At 35.0% G+C, this 22,429-nt stretch overlaps 1 protein-coding gene across 1 annotated transcript; it reads right to left on the minus strand.

The window, feature by feature from the left end:
• Positions 1–842: 842 nt before the first annotated feature.
• On the minus strand, positions 843–6,061 carry LOC143571180 (uncharacterized). Its single transcript, XM_077056672.1, has 2 exons — positions 5,371–6,061; positions 843–1,403 (listed from the first exon to the last, which is right to left on the minus strand). The coding sequence occupies exons 1-2, from the start codon at positions 5,922–5,924 to the stop codon at positions 926–928; spliced, it is 1,032 nt and encodes a 343-aa protein (XP_076912787.1). The 5' UTR covers positions 5,925–6,061; the 3' UTR covers positions 843–925.
• Positions 6,062–22,429: the final 16,368 nt, after the last annotated feature.

The following is a 22,429-nucleotide window of genomic DNA, read 5'->3' on the forward strand; positions in this document are numbered from 1 at the left end:
TCAGAATACCGACCGGATAGTGGAAGCTTTCAACAAGTTCGTGCGTAGACTTGTTGAACTTCCACTAACCGAGGACGAATGCCTGATATACGACACCGACGGGTTTCAATACTAAAGACTAGAGGGAGATTGTTAGGCCCCGTTTTATATATTTAGTTTTTTGTATTGATTCAGTTATGTATTTGGGCCGATAGGTCATTTTGTACGTTGTTGGGCCACGGTCCATTGTAAAGAAGCCCATTGGGGATTAGATGTGTTTTACTTCTCATGCATGCTTCCCTATAAATAGGAAGCATGCCATGAGAAGTAAGAGTGGATAATTCAATAGAATACCTTTTGGCAAAAACTCCATCACTCTTTCTCTTCTCATCTCTCTCGGCTCTCTCTCTCTCTATAACCTTTCCGTAACTGAAAATAAACTCAAGATCTGAAACCTCTTGGTTGCTTAGTGTGATTTCCGCTAGCACTAAGTTAGGTTGATCCAAAGACGTTGTTAGATCCACCCGAATAGGGCCCTATAGGGATTCCATGTCTAATGGATGATTCCATTCCATTGAGTAACCAAACACCACTTTTTTCATTCCCACGTAATGAATCATTCCATTCCTACTATTATTCCTGCATACCAAACGCTACCTTAGTTCTTTTATTTTCTTGGATGCGTCATGGGTAAATATTTGCGTTATTTAAATTGAATTAATATAGTGTTTAATTTCAGCCTAGCAGATAATTCAAGCAGAATATAAACCTTTTCCAAATCCTGGGTATTGATTGCCTGGTAGTTTAACTAATCATATTATAGAGCACACAATTTGAACACTTATTGCTTCACGTATTACACATATATATACTTCATGTATTTCATATATTCACAAGAAATGAAAGGCATAATAAGTTTTTGACATTTTTATGAGAGTATATATTACTATGACCAATTGATATCCAAATCTCCCCAGTTATCTTCTGAGACCCCCAATGCTTTCCACACAGCTTTCGAAGCATCAACAATATTATTAGGGCAAGGTGGTTGATAGTCATGATCAGCATCACATCCCATAGTGGAGTCACACTCATCCACAACCATAGCCTTCACGCTCCTCCCATTTCCGTTAATGGTAATAAACTTATGGCACCTGTCCCCTCCCTTGTACCATCCGGTTGATAGTGCCACAACCGGTGTGTCGTCAGAGTGGTATTGGTTGTCACATTCTGATGGACCCCCACCGTCACCTCCCTTTTGGAAGCTGTTTATGGTAAGTTTTGCCTTAGTGGCACCTGTCACCGGAGGTGAGCATGTATATGTGGTGTAGAACTTACCTTGGACACAACAATCTGAATCATTCTCTTTGTTGCATTGTCCAGGAGGTGGTTTTTTTCCCCGGATACCACCACTCGGTTTGCAAGTCTGAGCGTTGATTTGAACTGCCGTCAGGAGAATGAGTACAAGAATAAAGTTGAACCTCTTCATTTTTGTCTTTCAGTTTTCGCCTCTTACAATGGTGTTTGATGTCTAGAAAGGCAAAGTGATTGTGCTTTTATAGTGATTGGATAAGCAGCAAGACTAGTTTGTAGTCAAACTTTTTTTTCTTAAACTAATTAATTAACAACCTTCTTCAGAAGCAATCTATAAAGCTTGGAGACAATTCCCATGAACATTTTTTCACTTCGAAAAATAAATCTAATTAAAAGGAGACCAGAAAGTTGTCCACTATATAGTCTAGAAGTTGGTATAATTTTATGTTGTCTTGTATGAAATTGTTTTTCAAACTACAAAACTTGCAGTTTTGTTTGACTACTAAATTATAGAAGCATGGCATAGGAATTTGCCAAAAATCGATGGCAAGCGTATATTTCTGTTGCATTTCACACCTCCTGCGCACAATGTGGGTATGATAATTGCCATTTTTTTGCCACGCATCCTTCCCATGTATAACAAAAACTGTAAAGGTAATGAAAAATGAATTTGTCGTAAATGCTTAGGAAATAAAAACATTATAATAAAAAAACAGCTATTCACTTTATATTTTATATAAATGATCATAATAATAATAACAACAACAACAAATAGAAAAATTAATGTATAATAATTTATGTGCCGGACCAAGATGCGTAGAATATTAACAAGAAAAAATTTAACTATATGCCTCAGAAATGTGTTAGGAAGCTACCAACTACATATTTTTTCTGAAAATGTATCGGAAAATGTGTTGGAAAAGCACTGGAAAATACTTTTAGGAGCGTTTTTCACAAACCGGTTTTTGTTGGAAATAAGACAAAAATGACATAAAAATGGCATGGGAAGAGTTGGAACAAATTTCTAGTAGTGGTTATCCAAGTCCTGACTGATAATCAAGCACGAACTTAGACGAATAACTCTTGTTTATGTTAATCAGAAAATATAACTCAAAAAACTTATTACAATCTTTTAAACCCTAACTCGGTTTAACTCTTGATGAACCTTAACTCTTACATCTTATGTGTTCTATAATGTCTAATCATAATTTGGTTTATATAACATAACTTGCTAGCGAATACATTACTTATTATAATTAAATAAAACAATTAAGAAACATGTTGTAATCAGGAAACATAACCAACTATGATCGACTTGTCATTATTGGTCCCCTCAATTTTACCAACTTGTGACTTCTGTCTGATATTACGTCCAACAGTATGATCAAGAAGATGAAATGACCCTCTTATTTTATAAATTAAATAAACAGTAAATGTTGCATTAGGAATTAAAAGTTAGGGAAAAGTTATTCATTAGTTAGAGGATGCTGTAGGGAAAATGGCCAAACTTGGTTCGGAAATCCTCAAATTCCCCCGAATAATATGAACCTTTTAATGATATCAATCACCTTAAAATTTAACAACGAGAAAGTGTTGCAAACAAGGGGATGAACCTATTACTCCTATTACATATGAATTGCGCCCCGCCATGCATTTCATTATAGTTCAATTGATCAATTACGTGCAATTACATGTGAATTGAGATTGACCATAATACACTCATGCATAGCACCCCATATTTAAATTTCATCTCATCCCATTTTTTATCATTCAATAAGTATTTATTTACATGTAAACAACCGAACCATATATAGAACATTTTAACTAACATACATATATATAGATTACTAGCATTTCACCATTTTGCTTTTTCAATATGATAATTGCTTATCCTTAGTAGATTATACATTGCAAATAAACACTTGTGTTTCTGCACACAAATACTCGTACTCAAATATCAAGAACATTCCATTGAAAGTCTATAATCTTACAAAAATCATTTAACCATGTGATCTTTACAAGCTCTAATCAAGATTTCACTTGCTTGAATAGAGTCAATATTTTTGTCATCACTTAATTGGTTCATCGACTTATGTAAAATCGATAAAGTATTTCTAGATCTGTAAGCATCTTTACATGCATGCTTAATTTGTATATTGAACTTCCCCTTAAGCAAACTTCTCTTTGAGTTATTTAATATATCACTATATTTAGTTATGGTTCATTGACTAAATTTGTTAAAAGTTTCAACTCATTAACCCATCTAAATACATTTACCAAAAACTCAAACATTAGGCCAGGGCCGGCCCAAACGGAGTCGAATTGGGGGACCGTCCAAAGCCCAGTCTCTCTGGCCCAGGTTTTTATTTTTAAATTGATATATTATTTATCTAATATATATATAGTTTATACATATGTTTATTTAACATCAAAATTCTGTTGGTGTAGTTGGAAAAGTCTCTAGTTAAAGACATGGCTGAAGCACCCTTTTTTATTTGTTCCCTTCATTTCTTGCCTCTTTAAAAGGTTATATCCCACATTATTTGTTATCTTCTTTTCTCGTCTCTCTTTAAAAGGTTTTCCCATATTGCCAGTATAAGTAAATCTAACCTTTCACAATCGTTATAAGTAGTAGTTTCAAGTCTTATTTCAAGTTCACATTTTAAGTCTCCCTCTAGTGAAAGAATTAAAACCACATCTTACAAAGTTGGCTCAGTTGTGTTCTCTCTCGAGCAGGAATTGGTTGTGATTTAGGGGCCATATTTTTTACTCGTCTAGGTGCCGGGAAATTTTAGCCATTCTAGGAGTGAGACTATCATATATACAATCCGAACACATTTCATTCTGGATTTAAGACTAAATATAATAACACGTAGATAAAATCACCTTTAACTTGCTCTAAACCACCCTTAGGACAAATAGATTAATTTTCACCATTTACAGATTTTCATTTTCCATGTTTGAAACGTTGCTACTACAGATGCTAAACAATAATCTAGTGTCTCGTATACATAAGTTTCACTAACTTTGCATATGCTGTTATTCTTAGCCATAATCCTCCAAATTCTGATAAGTGTGTGTCACATACATGTAAAATTTTGAAATCAGACATATCTAGCAAAATATAAACCCTTACCTCATTCCAACCATCACGATGCTACCTGTCATTACTCGCATACAATCTTATGCCCTAATTCTTCTTGAGACTTCCTCTATAAACAAGATGAAAATCTTTCACATATAATAGAAACAAGATGTAAATCTATCATAAACGATTGATATCAGTGCGTTGTATGTAAAAATATTTTTCTTACATCCATCATAAATGGTTTTTCTTGTTTGATTCTCTTAAAATCCAGATTTCCATATAAGTTGCTTCATTATATTACTGCAACAAGCAGGTTACAACACTTGAAGTTACGACTATTAATAACTGATCATTGTAGGTAATTCTCATAGATGTCTAGGACACTTTTTTGGTAGATGAAGATGCTAGATTCAGCACATTAGGTACTGAGTAGTGCGTCATGCAACATCAACAATTGTATAATTCAGACGTACTAGACCTCTATTGCTAACCCATGTTATAGCCCGTGATAAATAAAACTTCCTTTAGCTTCTTCGGTTTAGCAAATTAAATTTATTTTGCAGGCAGTAAAACTGGAATTAGGTACAATTTCTAGCAGTTTCATCTCTACCTCCAAGTCTTGGTTAAGTTGATCCAGATATTATGTACATGCTTTAAAAGCACCATTTGTTTTGATCTGGTAGAGAGACATGTGCTAATTCTAGCTGTATACATTCGGCGTATTTATTTCATAAATTTTCTTGGATGCCTCCTGAATAATTTTTTTCTGTTAACATTTAATTTGAATTAATATGAGTGTGTTTAAAGCCTAGCTGCTAATTCAAGCAGAATATAAACCTGTTCTGAATCCTAGATATCGATTGCCTGGTAGTTTAATTAATCATATTATACAACACCCAATTTTAATACGTATAGCTTCACGTAGTACATATTATCACAAGAAAATAAAAGGCATAATAAGTTTTTAACATTTTTATGAGAGTATATATTAGTCTGACCAAGTGATATCCAAATCTCCCCAATTATCTTCTGAGACCCCTAACGCTTTCCACACAGCTTTCGAGGCGTCAACGATATTATTAGGGCAAGGTGGTTGATAGTCATGATCAGCATCACACCCCATAGTAGAGTCACACTCATCCACAACTTTAGCCTTCACGCTCCTCCCATTTCCGTTAATGGTAATAAAGTTATGGCACCTATCCCCTCCCTTGTACCATCCGGCTGATAGTGCCACAACCGGTGTGTCATCAGAGTGGTATTGGTTGTCACACTCTGATGGACCACCACCATCACCTCCCTTTTGGAAGCTGTTTATAGTAAGTTTTGCTTTAGTGGCACCTGTCACCGTAGGGGAGCATGTATACGTGGTGTAGAACTTACCTTGGACACAGCAATCCGAGTCATTCTCTTTGTTGCATTGTCCAGGAGGTGGTTTTCTTCCCCGGATACCACCACTGGGTTTGCAAGTCTGAGCATTGACTTGAATAGAATACGTTGCCGTCAGGAAAATGAGTAAAAGAGTAAAGTTGAACCTCTGCATTCTCTCTTTTAGTTTGTGGTCTCTTTTACTGTGGTGTTTGATGTCTAGCAAGGCAAACTGATTGTGCTTTTATAGGGATTGGCTAAGCAGCAAGACTACTTTGTAGTCAAACTTTTTTTTAAAGTACGTAATTAATTACCAACCTTCTTCAGCAGCAATCTATAATGTATAGAGACAATTCCCTTGAACATTTTTTTACGTTTTTTTCTAAAATAATAAAGTATTGATGAACGCCGTGATTGCCATCTCAAGTAATCTAAAAATAGACTAGAAACTTGTCCATTATGGAGTTGGTATAATCTTATGTTGTCTTGTATGCAAGTTGTTTCTCAAAGTAAAACTGTAGTTTTGTCTGCCTACAAAATTATTGAAGCATGACATAGGAATTTTTCAAAGATCGATGGCAAGCTTATATTTCTGTTACACCGAGCACGATGTGGACATGATAATCGCCATTTTTGCAACGCATCCTTTCCCTGTATAGCAGATCAGATAAATACAATAATTGCAAAATATAGCTTGGGAAAATAAAAACTATAAAAAATGCATTCTTCAGGTAATGCGTAGGAACTAGGAAATATAAACATCAAAATAAAAAAAATAAAAAAAAATCTATTTACTGTATATTTTATTTAAGTGAGAGTACAAAGAACAATAATAATAAGAAGTAGAAAACAGAATGTACGGAGATGCTTAGGAAAGGAAATAAAGCAATTTAACAATACGCGTTGGATGCTAGCTTCCAACAACATATTTTTGATGGAAATGTATCAGAAAATATGTTGGAAAAACATAGGATAATTCATATTTCCCATAAGCAATTTCCACAAACCAGTTTTTGTTGAAAATGTGTTGGAAACCACCGTAAATGTCGTGAGAAGAGTCTGATCAATATTCTAGTAGTGGTTATGGTAAGGGAGATGAAATAACGATCTTATTTTATAAACTAAACTAGATTGTATCTCTCGTATTACGGGGGTTGTCTTACATTATTCGTTTTTTAATATTTATATATGTATATTTGGATTTTAATTTTATTTATTGTAAGAAAATTAATAATTAATATACTTGAGGTTTAATGATGAAATAGTTTCACAAATAAATGATATGTTATAATCCGGTTTAAAAGCTATCTGGGTTTGGTGATACCCATTACCCGTTTATTTTCTTTATTATAAAATTGTTTCTTAATTATAAATAATATATTTTTTTAAAATAAAATAGGATATTAATTTTTAGTATATTCCTATTTTATAGGATTTATCAAATATTTGATGAGATTATTTTTTAATATAATGAGATGCTATAACCCGTTTAAGAGCTATCTGGGTTTTGTGAGACCTTTATCCGTGAATTCGGGTCAAATGCGTGAGAAGCCTTCATTTACAAATAAAACAATCTGATGGCTTGAGAGAATGATTGTTTTACATTTTTCGTTTTTTAATATTTGTTTTTTGTATTTTAATTTTCTTTATTGTAAGAAAGTTAATAATATTCTTAGGGTTTGATGATGAAAGGGTTTCATAAATAAATGATATGTTATAACCTGTTTAAAAGCTATCTGGATTTGGTGAGCCATGACCCGCTTATGTTTTTTATTATAAAATTGTTTATTAATTATAAATAATATCTTTTTCTTTTTAAATTGGATATTATATTTTAGTATATCCCTATTTATAGGATTTTTCATATCAAATAATTGGTAAGATTAATTTTTAATTTAATGAGATGTTATAACCCGTTTAAGAGCTATCTGGTTTTTGTAAGACCCATACCCATGAATTTGGGTTAAATCAATGAGAGGCCTCCATTTAAAAATAAAAGAAATCTGGTGGCTTTCATAAAAGGGGAGCGACCATATGGCGACACATAGGATTTTAGGGTTTTCTTTTATATATATTATAGATAGATAAAACAGTCTTTTGAGAAAATGGCCAAACTTGGTTAGAAAATCTTTAAATAGGGTATGGTTAATGATATTGAACCTTTTATTAATTTCAATCACCGCTAAAGTTTGCGACGAGAACGATGTTCTAACCGCTAAAGATGAACGTGGTATTCCTATTATATATGAATGTTGCTCCTACATTCACCTAATATTAATTACCTGGTAGTTTAAGTAATAATGTTGAACAACCAATTTGAATATGCGAAGCTTATTAATTGACAATTAAGATAGTTAAACTGTAAACCATAACGGTTGAGAGTTATTTCCCGCCATACTACCTCCAGCATCCTAGTACCTGATCATTGTATTATGTAAGAGTCAGATTGTTATCTTTAATCTTTACCTACTCTTTGTTTATTTCCATTTATATCTTTATTGTTCATTTGATTTCGGTGGTTGTGATCTACCATTTTGAGTATTATCTTTACATCCGGACAATCTTTATATTATCTTTACTAATAATTATTTCTATCAAAGTGATATTAGAGCCAAAGTGATATTAGAGCCAGTTGTTCTCTGATTCCTTCAATTTTTCCAATCACTTTCATTATTATATTCAGTTTAATCATTCATCATCAAAATGGATTTCGCAACTCGGAAGAAGAAGAAGAAGAAGAAGAAGAAGAAGAAGAAGAAGAAGAAGAAGGGGGAAGGGATCAGCAAGGGAAGGAACCAGACAATGTTATTACTGTCATGTTTGGGACAAACGTTGTTTGAAAATTCTCAAATTGAAATGAATAATATTGACTCTTTTAATGATTCCAATCACCACTAAATTTTACGATGCAAGCAAGGGGATCTATTGAAGTCCTTCGTTTACCAGTTCTATAGCTAGTTAATCGTTACTAGTTAGTTTCCATTTATGTCGCTTAATTAGTTTGTTTGTTTGTTTGTTACGGTTTGTTCTTTTATTTTCTTTGTGTAGTTGGCCTTTTAATGAAGTTTTAGCTTTCGAGAAAACTTTGATTACCAATGACAAACATTTTATCATTTGGTATCATAGCAAAACCTAACACGAAAGAGAGTATACGGTAATGAGTGAAGAACAATTAAAAATACCGGTTTGTGATGCTCATTATGAACACTAAAGTGAGATATATGATTGAGAAATTGTTGCATGCAAAACAATTGTGGAAGCTAATGGATCCAAGAATCATTGACCTAGACGTGGCATTAATCGGAATGATGCGTGAAGAAAGAAGGTGGAAGAACTCAAGACCAAGGTCTTACAGGTGAAGCGTTACCTTTAACAAACAATTGATAGCTAGCTAGGGTGACTTTTGAGCAGATTTTGGTGTGGGATTGTGGGATTCTATGAAGAAATGATTTGTTGGGAATGAGCGTGTGGAAAGATCAATGTTGCAGAAACTTAGAAGAGATTTTGAGGTCTTAGAAATGAAGATCAATGTGACCATACAGGAATACATCGTTAGGTCTTAAATCAAATGAGCAGTAATTAATGGAGAGTCGATGCCGGAAGCAAAGATAGTTGAAAAGATTCTCGAGACTCTTACTAAAAAGTACATCTATGTGGTTGTATTTATTTTAAATTCAAAGAATGTGGAGAAATGTCTATAGAATAATTGTAAAGCACTCATGTCGTGCACAAACATAAGTTTAAAAGGGTTGATAACATAGATGAGCAAGTATTCAAGGTTGATGATGGTGAAGGCTCAAGTGATCATGGTCGTGGAAGAGGATGTTTCAGCCCAAGAGGAAAGGGACATAGACAAGGAAGGCAATCCTTCGACAAGGAAATAATTAAGTGCTACAAATTATGTCATAAATTAGGGCATTCTTGTATGAATGCCCTAGTATGAAGGAAGCAAATTGTGCCAAATTTGATATAATGAGGAGGCCATGTTAATAGTTGAATCAAAATTTGAAGAAATCAACGGTTAGGGGTTAGGGCATCTAAGCAAGACAAGTATGGGAACTCTTCAACAGAAAGAAATGGTAAGAGACTTACGAACCTTCTTTGTTGACAAGGTACTTTGTGAAGACTATTTTGATTGGGAAACAAGCAAGGGAGCTAAGGCCATACCAAAGTAGAGCGAGTGGCATGCAAGTGAGATTCTTGAATTGATTAATTGGGTCAACCAAACCGCATTCAAACACGGGTAAGGATACATGTTAAGCTTTATTGATAGTTATATATTTATTGACAGATAAATCACAAGCTCTTGAGAGCTTTAAGGAATTCAAGACTAAGGTCGAAACCGAAACGGAAAAATTGTTAAAGTTCAAACCGATTGAGGGGTTGAATACTTGTCAAATGACTTCAACATGTTTAGTAAGGTGAATGGGATCGAAAGACAATTGACATACACACCACGGCATAATGGGGTTGCCAAATGAAAGAACCGTTCTATGATAGACATGGTAGTTACTCTGCTTACTTCCAAAAACATTGCCAAAGTCTTTTTAGCCAAGGCACTAATATGGTGTTTGATGTCGTGCGTGAGCAATGTAAAATGTTGATCTTTTTGTTTCACACAAGATCATGTTTTAAATTTATAAAAATGATTTCTACTAAAACTAAACCACATACAAATAGGCAAGTGTGTCTAGGGAAGAGCTCGGTACCGTACCGGTACCGAAAATCACAAATTCTTGGTACCGGTACCGGGACGGTACCGGTATTGAAGGTAAAATTTGAGAAATACCGGTACAGTACCATACCAATCCCTAAACTCAAAACTTTGGTACTGATTTCGGTACCGGTACTGGTTAGGTACCGGTAACAATTGGTACCGGTACGAATTTGCTCATCCTTAAAGTGTATCTATCATATGTGTAGAATAGTATTAGTAAGAACCAAGTATCGCTCCAAGGACACGGAATATTTCTAATAATAAGTCTTTGTTATTGAATTAGTCGGAAGTAATAATCATTAAAGGTTGTTTTTAAACTAAATATTTGTTTAAATTAAAAAAAAGGGGGGGAGTAGATGGATTTTAGACGAGAAAATCGATATATGAATGTTACTTCTAAATCAAGATTCAACTTAACTTTTCTTTGATGATTAATATTATGAATATGTGATTAACTTCCTTTAAGAATATAAAATAGAATAATCCCTTATTCCTAAACGAATTACCCTATGACATAAAAGAAAGTAGAATGCATAACTTCATATCTAATACTAGAATGCCAATTTAATTAAGCAAGTAGTTTTAGCGAAGTATAAAGATTAGGATTAACTTCAATTTCTCAAACACTAATCCTAACAACTTTTAGGGAATTGTAGTTTATTCACACGATCTCCCTTAGTTGATTTAAGTAGATTGTAATAACATATGATTTCTTTAACTAGCATGACAACCTAATCAATCGTACTTAACAATCTTATTTTAGAATTACCAAAATTAGAGAAATTGATCATAGCATTTATCTCATATTTTTAAAGTCCAATACAAGGAAGCATGCTTTGGATAAAATATCAAGATTTTCTTTTTACCATTTCAAGTCTCCAAGAACATCAGTTAATCATGAATGATTTTAAAAGTTTATCTTAAATATATTAATCATCAATCTTGAGTTAATGGATTAGGGTGACAAAACATGTTTCATCAAAAGATAATTGCAAAATAATCATTATTTTACAAAAACTAAATCATATATTCAATATAAAATATAATCATCAAATTGAATTAAGCTTCATCATAGATTTAGATGGTAAATGTAAGTTTAGCTTATAATGAGCATGATGATACACACCAAAGAAGATGAAGATTTCAAATACATGATTTAATTAGAACAATCTAACTAAATTATGGGAGTGACTTCCTTCTAGGATGATGATAGATGCTTCCAAGCCTTCAAACTCCTTAATTGATCTTCAACTTGAATGTAAAGTGAGTGTTTTTAATTGATAACCACGCCCAAACCCTTTCTAAGCACACCTAAAGCAATAAGACATGTAATCTATTTATAGTGTAGGGTCAATATTCAATATTGTTTTTAGGATTGTATATGTCGTTTTAGTTTGCTTTTAGTCGGTGTAGTACGTACTCGGTACGTTTAGTTTGTACGTTTATTTTTTAAGTTTTGGAGAAATTGGGACCCTATAAAAGGGCCACTTAAGCCATTTCTCCAATTCTCTCCAACCCTTTCACTCCAAGACATAACATTTGGAAATAAAGTTTCTTTCTCTCTTTTGAAATAATGGAAGATAAGCTCCAAATGAACAATCAGTCCAAAGAAAATAAAGTTGGGACAAGTAATAAAGTTGGGACAAGTGCTGCCGGTAAAAGCAGTCATGCATGTCCTATCATTTCCGACACATCACCAGTCGATGAGGTAAATTACAATCTGTGCACTCAAGCTTGTGTTAATAAGGTTACATATTATCGATACTTACAAGACGAAGTTTTGAAAGATAATGTAAAACTTCGTCAATTGAACACTGAATGTGTAAAAGCTGACAAGATCTACATTGAAAAGATCAAAACTCATCATGATGATGTAGCAAATCTTAGACTTGAAATTTTTCGAGAAAAGCATAACGTCGTTTATTATAAAGACATTATTAATGATTTAAAAGAAGAAATTAAGAAATTAAAACTCAAAGTTTCTGATAAGAAAGAAAAAGAAAAACAAGTTGAAAGATTTGAGGCATCATCTGAAAAATTAGATGATCTTATTGGAGCCCAGAGAAACGCTAAAGTTAAAGCGGGGTTGGGGTACGATTACACTGCCGTACCACCACCATTCAATGATAACTACACCAGTTTGCCCCACTTTAGCTATAATACTTTTCCAGAGGAAGAAATGGAATACGGGGTTGGTAGAATACCAACGCCTGTGAAATTTGTTCCTGCTGCCTCTCAAACTGCTGCTCCAGTCCCATCATCTGATAAATCTGACATCAATGTGTCTTGTGTAGAAGCTGGTGATGTAAATAGTGGTGAATGTGGGACGGTTAACCTGGGTTGTAAGCTAAAAAGAAAGTTAGAACCACGTTTTGAATCATGTGTGGATCTAACCAAAACTATTAACAATCCAGTTTGTAATAAAGTTTGTGAATCCATGTTGGGAAGTTTAAAGTCAGGGTCAAATTATGTATTTTGTGAAAATTCAAGTGATGATAGTTGTACAAACGTTTGCAATGAAAAATTATGTTCTTCTTCTGACTCAGATTATGAAACCGTTTGTGATGAAACTTTTGTTGAAAAATGTGTCAACGAAAGTAGGCCAGTTGAGGTGAACATATCAAGTTGTTCATCATCAAGTTATGAGACTGAGGATAATTCATGTAAAAGCAAAGTTTTTGAAAATGAAAAGGCAAATACTTCTTGTAAATATGTTCCACCAAATAAACGATCATTTTCTCAAACAACCAATCAATCAAGAGATCCTCAGTCATACAACTTCTATGACAACAACTACTATGGTCATTATCAACAAAATTTTGTTGATCCATATTACACAAATGTGTTTTATAATCATGTTCCTTTCCAAGGATCACCTTTCCCACCACACCAACCACATTATAGTTCAGATGAGTTCTTTGGCACTCCTAGGAGAAAGTGTTGTTTTGTGTATGGTCACTCTTCTCACCTTGCAAGACATTTCAATCACTGATTCAAGCAACAGCTTGATATTCAAAGGTGGCTTAGTCAGTCCCCAAAAGGAGCTTTTAGTAGCCCTGATTCAAGGACTGATCAAGCTGATAGTGAACCCAGTGAAATGGATGTGAGATCCAAAGTAAATAAAGTAAAACACAAAAAGAAACCTTTTTGGAAAACCAAGAAGGATAAAATCAAAAAGGATCCTAAAACTTTAAAGTTTGAGGATTCACCAAAAACAGTTTCAAAAGCAAGAAAACAGAAGTCCAAAATTGCCAAAACCAAGAAACAAGTTTTTGCTTGGATTCCTAAGGACCGCTCTTCATCAAGTGAGGCTCCAACAAGAAATAAATGGTTTTCAGGAAATAAAATCAAGTTTGGTCGATTTACGGTTGACCTTCCCGGGACAAAAGTATCCCGGGAACCCATGTCTATTTGAATGCTTAGTGCATGCAGGGTCAATCAAGGAGGACTGTCAAAGTATTAGGTACTTAGATAGTGATTGCACCCGGCATATGATGGGAGATGAACCCTTGCTATTTGATGCTAAACCATTCGATGGCGGATTCGAGTCTTTCATAAGCGACATAGGAGGACAAACTTCAAAGAAGGGAAGCCTTGTTTAAATGGTTCAACAACAACTTTCGAGCGTTTCTCAACTAACCTCGTCCAACTACTTCTCTCAAGTGATGGATCCAACATCAGCTGTTGGATCTCGGTTTGAATATCTTCAACTTTGTCATACAATGTGATAATGCATGCTTAAGATAATCCATCTGACAACAACTTTGCTGACCTTTTCACTAAAACCATCGATCATGCTCGATTTGAATTTCGGGTCGAATAGATCGGCATGATCAATTTTGATTAAAACAAATTATCTATCTTTTTGTATATAAAATTGTAAATATTTTTCAAATATGTCACAATTTTAAAGGGAGAAAATGAGTTAAGTTTAACTCACCAAAAAGATTTTCAATTCATCTTAAGAAAAGCAAAAACAAATCATTTGATTTACCAAAAAGATTTTATATTACTTTTAAGAAAATCTAAAAGGAATTGTCCCGTATAGAGGGAGCTCCTACTTAGAGGGAGTCGGATATTTAAAATTTTTAAAATTTTGAGAAATTGATCCGACCATTGGAAAATGATAAGAAATTATCTCTAACGATTCTAGCACATGAAAAGAGTAGATCAAAAGCCAACAAGATCATTGCTTGATGTGTGGATAGGCTTGACAAATGAGTAAGTTTCATAGTGATATAAACTTAAATATCTGCCTATGCTAGTGGTTACACGTTATGAAGCGGTTGCCGACTCCAACTAAAGTCATATTAACGAAGGCTGAAATGCAATTAAACATGTCATACCCAAGCCTCTCTTTACCTTATCATAGTTGTCTTATGAAAAATCAGTGTCATTTTTAATTTTTATTGAGTCAAGAAAAGAGTCAAGTAAAGCGTCAAGAAAAGCAAGAAAAAGAAAAACAAAAGAGTCAGAAAAGAAAAAGAAAAATCAAGAAAAAGAGTTAGTTCTAGGAATTTTAACTTCTGCGTTATTTCTTCATTTATTTTGATTCAAGCCTTGGACTTTCTCCTGCGCGATAATATGGTATTATCCGACCTAATTATTAAGGCCCTGAATCTTCTGCTTTGTTTTATTTTCTTTCTTTTGTTCAAGCCTTGGACTTTCTTTGCGCGATAATATGGTATTATCCGACCTGATTGTTATGGCCTGAACTTCTGCTTTATTTTAATCTTTCTAGATCGAGTTAAGTGTACAAAGTTTCAAGTGCACAAAGTCAAAGTGTCAAGTGTGTTAATAAGATTACTGTGATCAAATAAGAAAGGTTTAAGTCAAGTTGAGGTGACATGTGAAAGCAAATTAATCCCGAGGTATGATGGAGTCTGTAATTTGTCAGATTAAATGGGGACCACACAAGCATTGTGCCTAATTGTACCTTAACGTATCATGTTGATATCAAAATACTTGTTAAGTTTAAAGTGGACAAATTGTATCTACAATCGACTTTGGGTTCTTGGCATAATAATGTCCAAATAGAAGTGTGATCTAGAACGTTAACAGATAATGTGATTCCATGTTGTGATCTTTCTCAGAAAAATAATTTAGTAAACGTTTAAAGTAAATATTTTTGATATATAATATTAATTTCATCTTTACTCCTATCTTATTTTTGTTTTATTTTTTGTTTCAACTTCAAAATATTATGTATATATTTTCATTATTTTTAAAATATATGAAAATGCCAAAAAGATTTTAAACTTTTATTATGTTCGTACATATTTTGTTAAACTTTGTTTCATTCAAAATCATGTGTTTTGTTGTCAAGGTCGTTCATGCAAAGTTCGTTGGAAATCTGGGACTTAAACAAATCATTTACAAGTTGAGAGACTGAAATTGGGAGGGTCGGTGAACAAATTCTTCTTTGACCCTCGAGAGGGTCTGTGAACGAATCTTATTTGTTCTAAGTTTTGTGCAGTTATACATAGACAGGTAGATCAAGATCAAGTCTGCTTGGAGTTGCAGATGTTGAAACACTTAAAAGAAAACGAGAACGTGAAAGTTGGTGGTTGAACCTAAAAATGAACTGATTGTATCTGAAGACAAGGAAAGAAACCAGTCGGCTCAAAAAAGTCAACAAAAGAAAATTAGATGTCGAGCCTCCCGCATCTGATGTTTCTAAAATTTGTTGTTGCCGATCCTTCCCAGAAAATAAGATAAGAACTGGAAAATAAAGAACTGTTCAAGATCCAATCTGGTTCAAGATCCTGGATCAAGACAAGTACTAAGTTTCAAGAAATAAAGACGAAGCAAAGAACTTGACGAAGGTTCCTCGACATACTCAATCCTAGAGGGAGATTGTAGGGCCAATATTCTATATTGTTTTTAGGATTGTATATGTCATTTTAGTTTGCTTTTAGTCGGTGTAATACGTACTCGGTACGTTTATTTTGTAAGTTTTAGAGAAATGGGAACCCTATAAAAGGGCCACTTAACCCATTTCTCCAACTCTCTCCAACCCTTTCACTCCAAGACATAACATTTGGAAATAAAGTTTCTTTCTCTCATTCTCTCACCCACTTCTCTCCTTTTCTCTCTTTTAGAAAATAAACCAAACAAACTAAGATCCGAGATCTGAGTGTCGTTGGTGATTTCCGCTAACCAACAACACGGATTGATCCGAGTCATGTCTTGAGATCCATCTAAAGGACCTACATATAGGCTGTCTGGAGAGCCAGGCACGACCCTGTGCTTGGTGGGGCACGGCCCCGTGGATCATTTTACAACGTTCTCATGTTGGGAAGAGCGTGACCCCATAGATCATTTTACAACGTTCCATTTAGGAACAAAGATGTCTTCAAGAAGAGGTTCCCCGGAGGAAGGAACTGAATGACCTCCTGCTTTATCTTCTGATCGATGTTGAAAGGTCAATAAAAAACATTTATAAATTACCTTTACTAGCTAGGGCAAGTAAGGTGTCGAATCCAAAGGGAATTAGTGAAAAGTGCCAATCAAGTTCAATTATTACCGACTAATTATACTAGGCGGACAAACGATGTCAAGCGGTATATAAGATTTGTTAAACGAAAACACTATTAAGTTGATTTGTAAACAATTATGAAAAGGGTAACCAATCTCTAGGTTTCATGTTTTAAAATAAATTGGATAGATGATTAAACTTATTGAAATATAATCTTTGTTTGAATCAATAAACCAAAAGACTAGATGTTTGACTATGGTGACATTTAGAATTTAATCCAATTGATTGACACAGTTAAATAATAATCTAATTGATTGTTAATCTTAGGTAATGATGAATTATTCAGTATTATGGTTAAAGATAATTAGGCCAATGACACTAAGAACTCAATCCTAATTGTTGATGACCAAAATCATTAACTGATAAACTACAAATCTCATTAATTACCCAAAAACACTTTCAAGCACCTAAACAAAATCCAAAAGTAAGGTTTAGAATACCAATAATCCAATAAACAACTTCACCCTATACCCGGAGATGGTCACGAGCGGATTAGCCTTGCATAGTTATCTTCATTAGCTCTCTTGATTCTTCAATGGATGATGGCATGGATGATTATGATGATTGGGATGTGTTAGAATGGTGGAAAGAGACCCCAAAATCGTCCCAATAGGTTAGAGTATGAAGCATAGCCGTACTAGGGTTGAACCGGGCTTAAATATGGAAGAAAAAACCAAAAAATCGTGTTTTTCTGTCCAAACGACCGTAGCCTACAGTCTCCCCACCGTAAGCTACGGTGGTGACCGTAGCCAACGGTCATCAACCACTGCTTTACGGTGACTGCCCCACCATACTGTTTTGCCCATAACTTCTTCGTTATAGCTCCGTTTTACGCCCCATTTTCAGCCACGTCTTCGTCTTCAAATTCTCTATCACCCCACATAATAAAATCTTCCTTTCCACTCCATATCAAATACTCCAATTTAGCTCCTTTAAGCTCCACTCACCTGTAAACGTAAAACCACTCAAAGTAATCGTGTTTTCAGCATATAAACACACAAAAACACACGACATGACTCATTTAACACACGATATTTCACCCATACATCATCCTATAGCACTGCCAACTTCTTTCCTTTGGAAACCACTTCTGCATGTTGGGAAGAGCTTGACCCCTGAACTCTCTAGGAGGGGGGAGCGATTGGAAACAAAAATTCCGAATCTACATCCACAATCTCCCTAGGGTAATAGATGAAGAAGCAGACATAGTCGCTGACCCCAGATACAGAAGTTTTGAGTTCCTCAACCGGTTCTTCAGAGAAGCATTGAAAATTTCAGTGGTAGAATTCTTGTGTTTGGGGGTACTTTAAACATCAACCTCTGCTGTAAAACCCATAACGGCCACATCTTGAGATGCCACGGCAGAAGGATTGGCTATCCCACACCAATCTCCAAAGAAACCGGAAGCTTGACTAACTCGGCGACCTTCAAATGGCATTTCTTAAGGATCTCCATTAACTCATTTCTGCAAAAACAAAAATAATAAGGGCGAGTGTTAAAATTCAAAAGCACATGAGCAAATAGGATAAAGGCAAAGAAACGCAACCACCGAGCTCGGTCACCCTCGAGCATAGCTGGACGGGTCAACGGGTCAGACCATATCTAGCTCAAACCGGCTAAATACAACAAGGGCTCAGGATAAGTCATGGCCTCCGTTTTGTGCTCGACCAGCAGATTGTACAGCCAATCTTGGCTCGTGGGTGGACCGGGGGTAAGATCGTCAATTTGGATTAAGAAGGACGACAATGAGTAAGGCCTGGCGTGAAGGATGATGACACAAAAAAGAAACTCTCTTTCCAATCTCGAGGGTAGAAGCCGACAAGAATTTTAGAACAACAAGATGAATGTTTTTCTCCTGAATGGCACTCAAAAATGAACCAATCACTGTCTGCTTTTAGGCGGTAAAATCGCCGGAACAACGGAGCTGTAGCATACCCATCAAGAGCACGGCAAGCCACTTCGAAGTGAGTCACCTGTAAAAACCCTAACGGGTGAACTTATGAAAAGAACAACCTGTGGTGTTTCGAAAGATCCAACTGGAATGTAGTTAAAGGGTACCAGATGTTGGAAAATTCAGGTTATTCGTGTATAAAGCTACAAATCCGGTACGACTAATCGTCGTATCATTAGGACTAGGAAGGGTAGGTCACAGCGACAAGGGAATGTCATATTTAGGGCACAAAGAAACCATTTTGTTTTGGGTCATCGAAGAAGTTATGGTAGACATACCATCCTGACTCATGATTAAGAAAAGAAGGGATGATCGACACTAACTCGATGATGAGAAGAAGCGATGGGGGATCCTTGGTAAAATAGAGGAAGGTCGCCGGAAAAAGAGAGAGAGAAAGACGGAGGGGAAGGTGAGAAGTTATGGTGAGTTGATGGCTGCAAAAGGTATAATGGTTTTATAGGAATATGTGGAACGCAAGACCCCTTTTTCAAACTTGTACCGTCAATATGACATTGGGTTGAGATTTGGGCCTGAGCCTAAACAATGCCTCAAGACAAATAAATTGGGCCAGAAGTAAGGTGAGCTCTAGACGAGTTGGGCTGAAAAAGAAAGACACACGGGACTAAGTCCATTATCCTTGTCATAAATAACAAGGATAATAGACTTGGGGGACTTGAAGAGCCTACCTCGAAATTGGGCTCCCGAGGTGGCCCATGATCCGCTAAGTGAAGAGAGTAATAGCGGCCCAAAGAAGAAGGCCCAAAGGCAAAGGTGGAAGATCATTCGAGAAGGAAAAATGGAGGGAAAGAAGATTGGGGGGGGGGGGACTCAAGTCACTGTATGATTGAATTTGGGTAGGGCCTGAGGCATGCGTGTCTCAAGATATGGAGCATGGCACAATGAATAAAAGGAAGAAAACTGAAGGTTCGGTGGGGAAGAGACAAGACCAATGGGTCAAATAGTCCGCATAGTGAATACACATATGATAATGAATGTAATTCCTTTTCTCTATATGTAGAGGTGAAGATAATAATGTTGTAAAGGCAAAATAACAAGAACAATAATTACTTTCACTTCACATTTCATCACCAATCTCATAAAGTATTCCTTCAAACTCTCGTACACTGCCAATTCATCCAGGGTGCCACCAGTTGACATTTATGTAGATGATTTAATTTCATAGGAGATGTTGAGAAGATATTGGGTGATTTAAGAAATTCAAAGAATAAGAAATTTGAGATGACTGATTTAGGAAAGATGAGGTGTTATCTATTTGGATTGAGGCAACCTCAAGATCCTAAATTTCTACACGAAAGATATAACAACGTTGACATATTTACAAGCCCTAAATTCCTATGGTGTTCAAAACAAAATTGTAAAAGACTCTTGTAGCTTCTTAAACAAAAAAAGGAAAGAAAAGGAATACCTCAATCGAATTTTCTGTGATTTTTTTAATCTACATAAATGGTTGCAAATTTAATGTTTATGATTCTTCCTTAATTCAACCCAAACTTTTATTTGCGGTTTCTTTTAACGGCTGGATCCAAATTAAACACTTAAATGATGTTGGGAACGTTAAACTTAGTAATTGTGAACCAAGATGTATTTCAACTTTATTCAAAAACTCATTAACTCAAATGCTTCACTACCAACTTACACAAAAAAGACCGAATTCACTCAGGCACCATAACATTCCCCTTTTCCCCTTAAATTAAAACAAAAACTGCAAATTCGGTTTTAGTGTTTTCTTAAAACTGTTTATTTTCGTTTTTTTCGTTTTTTGGTTTGGGTTTAGTTTTTTTTCTTGGTTTACCATTATATATATATTAAAAACCAAAAAGTCAACCACTCACAATTTTCACTATTCATCAAATGTACAATATAATTTGCTTAAGGTACAAGCTTCTTATGCATCATTATTTGCTACGTGGACAATATGTTTGTTATGTGAGTCCCCTTTGTTGACTAACATATCACATATGTATTCTCGCTGGGGTTTTCTTCTCCTCCTTACCATCATCGACTTTATCTCCTCGGTTCGTAATCTACACCACCACCAACCACCCAAATGATATGGCACCAACCAATCACGTCGATGGCAGTCCTATTCGACAACGCAACGTCTCTTCTCTGTGTATGAAGAATCCTAAATCAATCCAGCCCTTCACCCTCCAAACTGCAAAATCGATAGCCCAAGAAGACGACGATGTCGTCGTGGCCAAAGTTGTTGCTCAACGACTCTGAAACGTTTTCGTTCTAACTTCCAATGAGTTTTCTTTGTTAAATTGTTTGTGTTCTAATACGTTGATTTCTTTGTCTGTCGATGTCACCTAAACACAAAATCATCACAGCATTAATGCAGGTACATCGTACATGGGAGTGAAAATCTTAATAGAACTGCTCAGCAAATTGAAAGATAAAGTCGAGCAGCGTGTGGTGATATTGGTGATGATTTTGTTTGATAAGAATCTTAGGTAGAAATTAATATTCTTTGGAAGCAACATATGGATTACTTAATTTACATGCTATTGAGAAGCTCCAGGCTGCCAAAAGAGGGTTGCAACATCATGCTTTTGGGTTTGGTTTCGAGGCGAAATCATGTCGATTCGAGGTGTTTGACGCCGCGTAGAAGCTATTACGGGTTAACATGGCGAAATCAATTTTGAATAATTGGGAGGCATATTAAGTTATTTTGTTGTTTACTATCAGATAACCAAAAGTGTATGTGCTTAGGATTTTTTGGATTAAAGCAATTGTAATTGTGTAACTATTTTATTCAATTCTAATCGCATGTCTCTAACTATAAAACTGGCTGTATATCCATTACCATGTAACGCACAACCACACTCGTGCGCCACAACGCGCGGGTATAGAACCTTGTTGGGCTTAAAATATGTGTGCCAAAAAATTATAGCAAAAAAAAAAAAAAAAACACAAAAATACTACACATAAACAACATTACAACACAGAAATATAACACGTTTCGTAAAATTCCAAGTATGTTGTTGCAAGGTGCCTATTTTATCTACGTCTTAATACACAAAAGATTTTGAAACCAAGTTATATGCAGTAATATATAAGTAATGAAACATACACGTATTATTAAAAAAGTTACCCCACATTTAACTAGTTTTATATAAACTTGGTTGCTTACCATTTCTGTTGTTCTAATAAATATAACATAATACTTCACAAAATCTCAGATATACCATTGCAACGTTCTCATTTTTATCTCCTTTAGGATCGTAACCTATAGCAAGCATAGTGCTGCAACAGTACCATCACAAACCAAACTAATACAATCGCAATAATATGAACATCAATTCCATCCATACAGTATCAATACTTTCAAAACCTTTACCGATATAAAACCCGTAGCTACATCCTTTTACTTTTCCGTACCATCCGACCGATTCCACCTGAAAAAACAAAAACTTCAAAGTGTCTAATTCTAATTCCTTTGCTTTGGTCTAT

Source organism: Bidens hawaiensis, unplaced genomic scaffold (assembly GCF_021521415.1).
Source record: "Bidens hawaiensis isolate Kalapana, Puna unplaced genomic scaffold, B.hawaiensis_p1.1 tig00025206_1, whole genome shotgun sequence".
Lineage (NCBI taxonomy): Eukaryota > Viridiplantae > Streptophyta > Magnoliopsida > Asterales > Asteraceae > Bidens > Bidens hawaiensis.